This window comes from Muntiacus reevesi, chromosome 12, assembly GCF_963930625.1.
Source record: "Muntiacus reevesi chromosome 12, mMunRee1.1, whole genome shotgun sequence".
NCBI classification, from domain to species: Eukaryota; Metazoa; Chordata; class Mammalia; order Artiodactyla; family Cervidae; genus Muntiacus; species Muntiacus reevesi.
In genome coordinates, this window is record NC_089260.1 from 67,513,880 (window position 1) to 67,525,879 (window position 12,000).

The window sequence follows — 12,000 nt, forward strand, 5'->3', positions numbered from 1 at the left end:
CATCACCGACTAAATGGACAAGAATTTGAGCAAACTCCGGTAGATATCTAGTGAAGGACAGGGAAGCCTGGTGAGCTGCTGTTTCTGGGGTTGCAAAGAGTCGGACAACAGCATGAAAAAGAGAAATCTTACCTTTCTGAGGTAGTTTAGGAAGAACTCTTGGGCCAAGGGCAGTCTTTGCAGAACCGGTGCTAATGAATAAATAAGAATCATTTATGATCTCAGAACGCTATAAAATCAATAGTGAAATAGTATTCACAGAAATCCACAAAATTATCTATCTAAAAATGCTTTCAACATTTCCCTAACAAAAGATTATAGTCCACTTGCCCAGATTTGAAGTTTGCCTGCCTTTCCCTGAGGATTATCTTTTTAGTCCCAAGTCTGCAGAATGGAATCCAGAGGGAAAGTAACAAAACCTCCACCAACCTTCTAAGTGAAAAAGCCTAATCCCTCCTCTTTTTGACACCTTTCCCCGAAAGAACAGTGCTGATGAAAGCGCTGGGCACACTGCAGGTCCTGGGTCAAGTGCGCTGCTCTGAGGCAGCTCTTCTCATGCGACCCCACGATGTTATGCTTGTCACCCCCACCTGTAGCAGAGGAAACCAGAGCCCGTGCACCTCCAGTGACCTGTGGAAGCTTCCGGGTCTGACCAGCAACGGAGCTGGACATTCAGGCCCAGCTCCATTGGACTACGGAGTCCTCACTTTTTCCTTGCACCAGAGCAAATGGCGTGGGTCTCAGGCCTTCAGGCTTTCCCTGAGTTGTTCCTCCTCTTGAACAATTTGTAAATGAGCAGAGGATCCGGGCAGCAGGCTCCAGGCACAGAAGCTGCCCCATGTCATCTGGTATCAGGGACTCCCCACGACCCTGCCACCACCAAGATGCCAGCAGTGCAGGCGAAAACTCTCAGTGGGAATCCGCTCTTTCCCTTTAACAAGAGGCTGTGACTGTGTTCAGGGGACCCCAGGGGCCCTGAGGACCCAAACAGCACAGCATCCCAGTGCCAGACTTGTATCTGCCAAGAGCCCCTTCTGTTACCTCGTTTATCCTCTGCTGTCCTCTGGTGGCCTAAGAACTGACTCCACCCCTCTTCTCTCTTAATTGCATTTAAAAGGACAGGAAAAGCCAAGCCAACCAAAAAGAAAACAAAGAGTCCAATAAAGAAGATGAAATGCATGTGTCTTTCATCCTGGCCCACAAATCACTCCTGGTCTCCGGGACTCTTTCCTTGGCTCCCTCGAAATTCTAAGGCCTCTGGGCTACTTGAGGCTAAGACTGGTGAGATCAAGTCACCCCTGAACCAGAAGCGTTTTGCCTTGAACACATCTGGTGCATGTTTTGGCCTCAGCATCTTCACAGGGACGCATATCTGCCCATCACAGACGTGAACGCGATGCCTTCCTGGCCTGGGTATGGAGGCCAAGCCGGACACTTGGAAGCGCCTCACACAGGAGCCCTGGGGTGAACCTGGGCTTCTTCGCGTGCTGCCGGTGGTGCTATGTGCACATGTATGTAAGTGTGTGTGTACATGTCAGGGCTTGATTCCCTGTAAAAACCATCAGTGGGCACTTCCCCCACGTCAGACTCTCCCCTGGAAGACCCCCACCGGCCCTGGGGTTGACAGCCCCCGGGCAGTGTGTGTGGGGGGCGCTGAGCGCGAGGGGCAGGCAGAGTATTGACTGTGGTGCCTGAGAACCCCCCAGACTGAGTCCCAGGGCCCCGCGTCCTCATCTGCAAACCTGAGGGCAGCAGACTGGGCTACCTCACGGGCTCGTAAAGACGAAAACAAGGCAGAGGCATTAGAAGAAATGAGGATTTCGGCTTTCAGCTTTGAAAAACTTTGGAAGGCACCCCCCACGAACCAGCTAACTCCTCCTGCCTGAGCTTTTGGGTCAGGAAGCAGCTCCCTGTGTCCTTATCTGGGATCAAGTCTCTGGGGAAAAGCCTCTGGGCTGGGACTGGGTATACACTGTCCATAGAAACTCTTCTGAAGCATCTCATTTTGGTGAGGAGAGGAGAAAGGGCCGCCTCTCCATTAGCCTAGCTTAAGGAACTCTTAGAAACAGAAGACTTGGAAAGAGTTCTATTTTTATGTTTGAAAATCTCTAGACTAATTGGATCTCCCTGAAGAGATCTTTTTACTCTCAGGTCTGCAGAATGGAGCTAAAAGAGAAAGTAACAAAACAAAATGACTTCATTAAAAAACTGAGAATAATAACTCATTCCAGCGCAGACTGTGCAGTCCTCAGGAAAGTGAGGTCCATTTGCGCCTGGAATCTGGACGGGGAGGCGCTGCTCCCCTGAAACACTGTCTGTAGACCGTCTGGGCCCTGAGAACTGTGTGCCGAGGTGGGCCATGCAAAGTGATGGAGGCTTTCAGGTTCCCATCACAGTCAGCATCAGCTGGCAAGCCCCACCTTGAGCAGACGGCCCTAAAGCTCACTTGTGTGTAACTGTCCACGGCGACCCTAAGCACCCCCCAGGGGAGTCCGTGTGGAGATGGCTCACCTTGACTGCTGGGACAGGCCCTCGAACTTGTTTGCGGTCTTACTGGACGATGACGGACCCACGTCGTTACCTGGGGGAGACAGGATTGAATGGACCAACGGCTGCAGGTCACATGGTTGCCAGAGGTCCCACATACAAATGTACCTGGAGTTTCATTACTCCTTGGAGATGCCCTGAGAGCAACATTAATAATAGCAACTGCTGTGTATTCAGCCCTGACTATGAGTGAGGTACTGTGCTAAGTACCTCACAGTCATTACATCAGTGAAATACATATTATGGTGTGGGGGTGCTCGGTCATGCTCCACTCTTTGTGACCCCATGGACTGTAGCCCACCAGGCTCCTCTGTCCATGGGATTTTTCTAGAAGGAATACTGGAGAGAGTTGCCACTTCCTCCTCTAGGGGATCTTCCCAGGGACTGAACTCGTGTCTCCTGTGTCTCCTGCGCTGCAGGTGGACTCTACCCGCTGAGTCATCGGGGAATCCCAGACACACTATTTGCCTTCCGGTTTACATAAGAAACAAAGAAGTAAAGCAGAGGCCAGGGTCAAGCAGCTGGTAAGGGTCAGAGCTGGGATGCGAAGCCAGGCAGCCCTCCTCCAGGGTCTGCAATGAACCCCCACCCATGCCGCTCCCACCCCAGCCCTATAACCTGCAGGACAGGGAGAGGATGCCCGAGTGCTCAGATGGAACCTCTTGGACGGGAATGTAATGCCAGGAACATTGATGCATGAAGAAGGGGGCCAGACTTTCAAATACAGATCTAGTTTAATTAGATACTCCTTCTAACCATCAGTCTATTTCCACGACTCTGCAGCTTAACGCCGAAGGTCTTCCTTGGCAGCCTCTCACGGCATCCTCCGAGTTGAGACTTCCTTTTTTTAAGGCAGGCGTTTCTTTTCAGAGTGGTGCTCAAATCTCACACTTTCAGACTTAAATGGGTGGTAACAAAAATGTCAAAGAAAGTTCTAGATGAGGGGAATACGCTGCCGCAACTGCTCATTCCTGCTCCAGGTAGAAAACACCCCAAACCAGCGATTCTCACCCTTTGTGCAGGAGCATGAGACCACTGGGCTGCAGAAGGCCCCGCTCCGCTTGGGGCCACCCGCTCCGCTCTCACAGACAAGCCAACACGTCGGGGGCTGTGGCCCGACACCACAGCTCAAACGGCCGGAGTCCTCACTTCACCCTCTCCTCTGCCCACTTTCCAAAGACGCCACGTGTTTTTACGCCTCTGTAACCTCGTCCCCTCTGTTCCTGCTCCCTGCAACACCTGTCCCCTCCCACTTGTGGTAAATTCCTCTGCCACCTTAGAAAAGAGTCTCTGCAAAGTCGGACTCGGTCCCTTCACCTCCCGGGTGAGCCGATAACCATTAATCACAGAGGATGGTCAGGGTGCAGATTCTAGAGCCAGACAAGCCTGGCTCTGGATTCCAGGCGTGTGCCTGACCAGCGGGCATGAGTTCTGATGACACTGCTTTTTCTACCGAGTCTCAGTTCCCTCCTGCATGAAAGAGGATAACAGCTACCACTCCACTAGGCGGCATGTGCGTCATGGGAGAGAAACCACGGAGTGTGGTGCACGGGGCTGGACTACGGGGGTGTGACACGAAGGGGGATCGCTGTTCCAAGCTCTCTGATGCGATGTAATGAAAATGGTGATGATTTACTTCCTCAGCAGGTGAGCCCGTCACTGACAGGGGCACTGCCCTGTCCGGCTCCGTGACCCTGCTCTCCGACCTGGTGAACGCCCAGAGCCGCCTCCGGGTGCTGCTGAAGGAAATCGCGGCCCACAGAGCCACCCCCAGCCTGGCTTCTCCCACACCTTGGGGGTGATGGTGGGCCTGGGGAAGGCATCTGAGGCTGGGGAGACAGGAATCCTGTCTTTCTCAGAGCCAGGCAAAGGCCACCTGCTATGCCTGGGAAGAGAAATGTGGTTTAGCAAAATTTCCAAAAATAGGAGAGCAAGGTTGGAGGCAGGAGGAGGAGCAGGAGCATGGAAGCAGCTCAATCCTTTCCCCTCTTTCTGTGCAACCTGGGGAAGGACTGTGGTGCACGCACAGATGTGCAGGCAGGGAGGGCAGCAGACAGACGTAGGGCAGGCAGTTTAAGAAGCTGTGGCCAAGGGCGTCCCTGGTGGTCCAGTGGTTAAGAATCTGCCTGTTAGTGCAGGGCACAATGGGTTCGATCTCTGGTCTGGGAAGATCCCACATGCCTCTGGGCAACTAAGCTTTCGAGCCGCAACTACTGAAGCCCGTGTGTCATAAAGTCTGTGCTCTGCGACAAGAGAAGCCATCACCACAACTAGCGAGTTGCCCCCACTCACTGCACCTGGATAAAGCTCACGTACCGACCAGGACCCAGCATAGCCAAAAGTAAATAAACAAACAACAACAAACTCTGTGACCGAGACTCGAGGTCACTTGGTATGGCTCAGCAGCTGTGGGCCAAGAGTGGAATGAGAGGAGGCTCCACCCAGCAGGGCCTGGCACACGGGCTCTAGGAGTCTTCTGGAAGAGTGGACACTCGTGTGAGCCTCTGAGTCGGGAACCGATGCAGATCCCAGCTCTGAAGTTACTGGACTTGTGATCTTAGACAAGTCACTAGACCTCTGTGCTTCGATCTCGTCAGTTAACCCAGGACAATGACAGTCCCTATCTTACAGGACAGTTATGATTTAACTAGGATTGACTGGTTTGATCTTCTTGCTGTCCAATAAATCCTAAAGGAAATCAATCCTGAATATTCACTGGAAGGACTGATGCTGAAGCTGAAGCTCCAATACTTTGGCTGCATGATGCGAAGAGCAGACTCACTGGAAAAGACCCTGATGATGCGAAAGATTGAAGGCGGGAGGAGAAAGGGAGGACAGACGACGAGATTGATGGATGGCATCACTGACTCGATGGACATGAGTTTGAGTGAACTTTAGGAGATAGGGAAGGACGGGGAAGCCTGGTGTGCTGCTATTTATGGGGTCACAAGAAGTCAGACATGACTGAGCGAACGAACAACAAATGACTTAATACAAGAATGTATGAACAAATGTACAGGACCTGAGAGCTGGTGAATAACCTATACACGGTAGTAGCCATTACTATTTCTAGAACTGCATGTAAAATGGGGTTGGGGTGGCAGCGGCAGCTGAGATGAGAATATATTGGGAAATCCAAGAAAAAGGAAAGAATTAGGAAGTATCCACCCAAAGGCTCTCTTACAAGCCAATGCTACTTCCACTAAGTACATGTGGGCGTCACGGATCAGACATTTCAAATACTGACTCTTTCACCTGAAAGTTCTGGCCTGGAAATAGGAGAAGTGAATCAATTTTGGCTATAGCTCTTCATTCATTATCTATCCATTATCTGTTTTCCATTTAAAAAAAAAAAAAAAAAGGAAGCTTGGGGAGGATGGGGGCCCGGGAAGTAGGGGAAAAAAAGGAAGTGAATAGACCTTTTTAAGTCCTGGAAGCTAAAGACAAGGAATTAAAGTAATTCCCAGAGGTCACTCAGGCAAGAACTGGTGGAACACGGGTCAGAACTCGGGCTTCTGGAAAGTTCATTCGGTTCACATTACGGTTGCCCAGGATGTGGCCCTGTAAACACCTCCATGAATACCTGGCAGAGGTCCCGGGGAGGCTGATCACAGGCAGCAATTACAAGGATCTCACGTTCGAGAAGAGTTTACTATCATGGCCGCCACCAACTGGATAACCGGCTGCACTGTTGCCTGTGCTCTCGCCTGTGAGAACCTCAGGGTCAGACCCGTGGTCTATTTCCAGCCAGCGCATGCGCCCTGTGCTGTGCCTTTAGTGACGACATCACACTCCTGGCCTTCACTTTACTTTGCTACCTTAATCTCCCTTTGTCCTCATTTCCTGACTAATTTAATTCGTGTTACAATGTGTTGGTCTCTTAGAGAACAGGTTATAACCAGCTTATTTTATCTCCGAAGGCGAGGTTTATTGACAAGCCACCTCAAAAATCAACAGTCCTTGCAAAAACCCGATTCTGCCCACAGGCCTGGCTGTCTTCTGATCAAAATCCTGCCTTCGCCATCTCCCCAGTGATGGCTGAACTCATCACCGTGGCGGGACTGCAGCCACGTGACACCTGGGCTATCTGGATGCTGTGGATCCAGTGGGGAGAAGGCCCGGGGCGACCTCCCCATAGATCAGGGCTCCATGCCGCAGGGGCGGGGCGGCACAGGCAGGTGGAGGGTGTCCGCCTGCCAGGGTCCCTTCTCCCCAACGCCATTCAAAGCTAGAGGAACAACTGCTGAGACAGGAGAATGGCCACAGCGATCGACGAGCCGCTACAAGCAGAACTCAGCGGAGCACCGAGGGGGCGAGGGCCACGGGCTCTCCCAGCCACAGGGGATGCTCTCTCACCAGCCGGGAGGACCTGGGCAGGGCACCGAGCCTTTCTGAATCTCAGTGTCCTTACAGTCCAGACCCCCATGTCCTACTCTGTGAAACTGTGGCGAAGAATCCAATGAGGGCTATTAACAGCCCCATTTTACAGCTGGAGAAACTGAGGTAGGAAGTAAACCAAATAGAACCGCTGAAAGCCACAGGGCTACAGGTGGTAGAGACGGATCAGAACCCAGGCAGGGTGACACAGGTCCACACTGGAGCTCTGCAGACAGAAAAAGCTTGTGCCTCCGTAAAGCGTTCATACCGTGCTAAGAAAGGGAGAGCAGCCAGCAGGACCACCCTGTGATAATCCCAACGCCAGAAGGGGCAGAGGGTGGGCAGGTGGGGCCTGGCGAGGGCTCAGGGGCTGTGCTACCCACTCCGCACGCCCACCGCCCCCCACCCCCTGGCCCTGACAGATCGCAGACAGTCCAGAAGCCCTCACCCTCGGGGGCTGGGAGGAGAAGGGGACTTTAGGGGAACATAAGCGCACTGGAAAGTGATGCTTTCCAACTGTGAGATGGTTAGGATGGCATCATCGACTCAATGGACATGAGTCTGAGCGAACTCCGGGAGGTAGTGAAGGACAGGGAAGCCTGGCGTGCTGCAGTTCACGGGGTCACCAAGTCAGACACAACTGAACAATAACAACAAACAGCATTGGCAAGATGGGCTCCTGGAGGGAGGCTGCAGGCACCGTGAGCATGCCCTGGGAACCTGACACCCCGTGTGCTTTATTTACAGGAGTCTGGCCTTGCCTTCAGCTTCTGGACCACGGTGTCAGCAGGAGACAGGCAGAGATACAACCTGTGGGGATGACAACATAAAGCATGTGGCCCGAGTTAAGAGTCAGCGTGCCTGATGAGAGGCCTGTCACTGACCTGCGCCTACGTGTGTCTGCAAGAAGGTCTCCCCTATGTGCACACACACCACGTCAGACAGACGGCCCGATGGTCACGGAATGACCACCTGGGGTCGTCTGCGACATGGACAGTCGTCACTTTTGCACGGACAGGTTCTGTCTTTGTCCCTGGAGGCGGGTGGTAGGCGAGTGGCTCTGGCAGGTGGTGATGGGTGGGGAGGGCAGATGACTGCTCGCAGCCCAAAGTTTTCAAAGCTCGAAGGCTCCCTCCTGCTCACTGTCCAGGACACTGACTCTGTCTCATAAAGGGGGAACCTTGCTTCTTAGTGAAAAAATGCCCCTCATCCCCAACAGAACCACCAAAACCAAAGCCAAACAAGATGAACGGCAGCTGTGAGTCCCGCTGCTCAGTCAGGTGGAAGGAACCTACAAGAGAGATGATTCTTCAGCCAGAAAACAGAGATGTAGTAAATTTCAACTGCAGACCAATGGAGTAAGGCATGATAAACTTCATGGAGAAATAAAAGAAAACCTGAATGAACAACAGGATCAAAGCTTAATGAGATTCACAAAGAAGGTTAATCGGAGATTCATGGTAGGAACACTTGCAGGAAACTCGTGACCGTCAGTGGGACGCTATCTGGGGCAAGGTCCTTTTGGATGAACACTGGGGACTCCCGAAAGCCCTGGGGTGAGGGGTGGGGGAGTCTTGGGCAGCCTCAGGGACCTGTGTGTTGCTGATGGGTGCTGGGCGGTGCCCTTCAAGGCTTCCCCGGCTCGTCTCACCGGGAACTGACTACTCAACACCCGCTGCGAAGTCCCCAAGAAGCCTCCCCACGCAGCTGGACGCCCTGGTCCAGCATTTCCACAGTTTGGCTCATAGGGCAGCCTGGCGGTGAAGAACACACTGCACACGCATTCCCACTCATCTCCATCCTGGAGCACGCATGTGCAGAGGCCCAAACCCCAGGCACGAGGCAAGCAGAGTGGAGGGCTGAGCACAGACAGCCCACTTGATTCCAAGCCACGTGCAGCTCACGCGTGTGCCAGTCTGCAGACGGCAGCATGGCTGTTCCCCAAAGTTCCCCAAGTTTGGAACACCTAATGTCTTTAATGATGGCCTTTCCTGGGGATCAGCTGGTAAGCAGACCGCCTGCAATGCGGGAGACCTGGGTTCGATCCCTGGGTTGGGATGATCCCCTGAGGAGGAGACGGCAACCCGCTCCAGTATTCTTGCTTGGAAAATCCCATGGACAGCGGAGCCTGGTGGGCTACAGCCCACACGGTCACAAAGAGTCGAACACGACTTGGCGACTAAACTGCCAAATCACCAATGCCTTTAAAAGCATTCAGCTGAGTTCCCTATTGGTTGCAATGAGAAACAAACAAAAAAGCCACAAGGCGACATGCTGGAAAGGGGAGGTGGGACCTGTGAACCCGCAGAGCCAGGGCCCCAGGGGACGCCTGGCTCTTGACTGAAGTTGGTGGCAGGCTGGCAAACTAAAAAGGTAGATGGAGCTGGAAATGGTGCTCCTCGTGGATGGAAATATGCTATCCGCCATCAGTTGTCACAGAAATTGTAAGTTACTGACTGACTCTGGGTGGGTTTATTTATTCTCCAGCGATTATTGAGTACCTGGCTCGATTCTAGGCTCCATGGACACAGAGAGAACCAGATAGACAAGGGCCCTGCTGTCACAGAGACCAAAACACAAACACATATAATAAAACATTCTTGTGTCGGTGGTGAGCTGGGCCCAGAGGGAAACGGGGTTGGGGGCTCCCTTAGAGAGGACAGCCAGGCTTGAGAAGGACGAGAAGGAGCCAGGCTTTCAAGCCCACACCAGAGCTGCAGGGAGGAGGTGGCCCCAGGAGGCTGGCGGGTGTCTGGTGCACAAGAAACGCTCAGCACCTTATCATCATTGAGCTTTCTAAGTGGTGACAAAAATATTTTCCCAAATGTTTCTTGGCCGTACGAGGCTGCGCGATCACACGTGTCTAAGCCCTGGCCCAGTGTGGGTGCGGGCTCCTCCCGTCTGCTGAGCGTGCTAAGTGCCCACTGCCCCCCGAGCCCCGTGGCGGCCCGACCCCGGGCAGCCTGGGCCCTGACTTGAGGATGACTTACCCCAAGGAACTGCGCCTTTGTTTGGGGGCCCGTGAGGTAGTGGGCTGGGAGGGTCGGACAGGGTTCTCTTGTGTCCGGGTGGTGGGGGAGGAGGCCGCTTCTTGGACAGGGTGGAGCTGCCACTAGAGGTCTGGGTGCTTAGAGGGAGTGTTGAAGGTGGGCCAGGTGGACCTGGAAAGGAATCGAACGGGGCAGGAAGGTTAATCCCGGTCTCGCAGACAGAACAGCCCATATGCGGTTACTCCCGAGCACAGAATGTGGTATGATACAGAGAGATGAAAGCAGGAGCCTGGGGATGGCCCAGTCCATCCACCCAGTAACCCATGAGAAGGGTTTTAAAAAATTGCTGGTAAAAAAATTAAAAAGGAGAATGCGCGCTGTTAAGAAATAAAACGTCAGTCAACATGAAATGCCAGTGGGTTTACATCCTCATTTGGGTGCAACGGGAAAAACACATTTCAAACCAATAAACTCCCTGGAACTACTGCAAAACCTACTGAGGAAGAAGACGCACAGCACTGCCAGCAACATTAATGGAGAGAAGAGCAAAGAACCGACGAAACCTCCAAGCGGCCTCAGACCAGGGTTTTCTCTCCACTGCAACCGCTTCTTCCAGTCAGCAGACTTGGCCAGAAGTTTTTTTTTTTTTTTTCTCTTTTCTGATGACTTTTATAAATAAAGAAAGCTCTAACGTAAAGGGTTACTTGGAAAAAAGGGAAAGACAAAAACCCTCTTTTCCCCTCCAAATCCTGACCTGTTCTGGAAATCACAAAGGTGAGAAGTGTTATTTGCTCATTCATGTCCTATGCGACCCTGTAGACTGTAGCCCATCAAGGTTTCTCTGTCCATGGGATTCTCCAGGCAAGAATACTGAAATGGGTTGCCATTTCTTTCTCCATGGGATCGTCCTGTCCCAGGGATCAAGCCTGGGTCTTTGGCATTGCAGACAGATTCTTTACTGGCTGAGTCACTAGGGAAGCCCCAGAAATCATAAACCATCCATTATACTGCAAGCTTGAATAAATTATTTAAGCTTCACTGATTTCTAAAGGTTTTTAAAATTGTTTTAAACACCCTAATTTTATTTTTTAAATTGGAATATAATTGCTTTACGGCTGCGTTAAGTTTCTGCTGTACAATGATGTGAATCAGCTGTGTGTGTGTATATATCCCCTCCCTCGAGTCAATATGCTTTTAAAAAGATTCTACTTTCTCTAGAGGTAATGACAGGATAGCAATAATGATACTAATATCACACATACACACACAAACCATTACTACCATTTCTAATGTTTTTAGGAAAAGAAAGGGATTTTTAAGTTGTATATATGCTGTTAATTTTATTTCAAGTGACACTGAAGTGGCTGGTGTGTGCCTGGGCACCTGGGTGACGCTGGGCACCTTGACACACCTCTCTTCATGATTATTACCACATATATGATTTAACTAGACAACAGTTTGCACAAACATTGAAAGAAGAAAAAAAGGAAAGAAATGAAAAAAGCTAGGGACACTGCCACCTCAAATGTTTATGGCAGGAGGGTAGGTACCCGGTACCCCAGAAAGGCTCCAAAAGAGCCTTCTATATTCCACGTATTAAAAGAGAAGCTTAATTACTGCTGGCCTCCTTCCTCGGAAAACAAGCTCTGTTGTATCCCATGATCAATTATGGTCAGTACCAACACAGACTTAAACCCCTGTTTTTCAGAGATAGTCTTGTCTTGAAGTAAATACTGCTCAGTTCAGGAAAACGGTCATTTGCTTTAGGATGACATGACCCTGGCTGTAGCATTTATTCTCAGTCCTACTGACAGATATGTGACGGAAGTCTGTTACCCCAGAGCAATGCCTAATTATGACACCAGTCACTGCCGTTTCAGAAACGATTTTATTTTTGCAACAATAAAGGCATTGTTACTTTAGCCTTGTGTTTGCATAGGGCATCTTAGTTTTTGAAATATGTTCCTATATGGTGTTCCCCTCAATTTTCATAACAACTCTGTGAGGCATGTGGGTCAGGTATTGTTCTTGTTGCTAAGTTGTACCTGACTCTTTTGCGACCCCATGGATTGTAGCCCACCAGGCT

General features: G+C 51.3%; 1 protein-coding gene across 1 annotated transcript in view; it reads right to left on the reverse strand.

Moving 5' to 3' along the window:
- Positions 1-12,000, reverse strand: part of ASAP1 (ArfGAP with SH3 domain, ankyrin repeat and PH domain 1) — a 326,825-nt gene that overhangs the window by 13,082 nt on the left and 301,743 nt on the right. The window contains exons 25-27 of the mRNA XM_065902602.1: positions 9,915-10,085; positions 2,512-2,581; positions 133-191 (exon numbers count right to left, since the gene is read on the reverse strand). Of these exons, the coding sequence (XP_065758674.1) occupies positions 133-191; positions 2,512-2,581; positions 9,915-10,085 (300 nt within the window). The remainder of the gene's footprint in view (positions 1-132; positions 192-2,511; positions 2,582-9,914; positions 10,086-12,000) is intronic.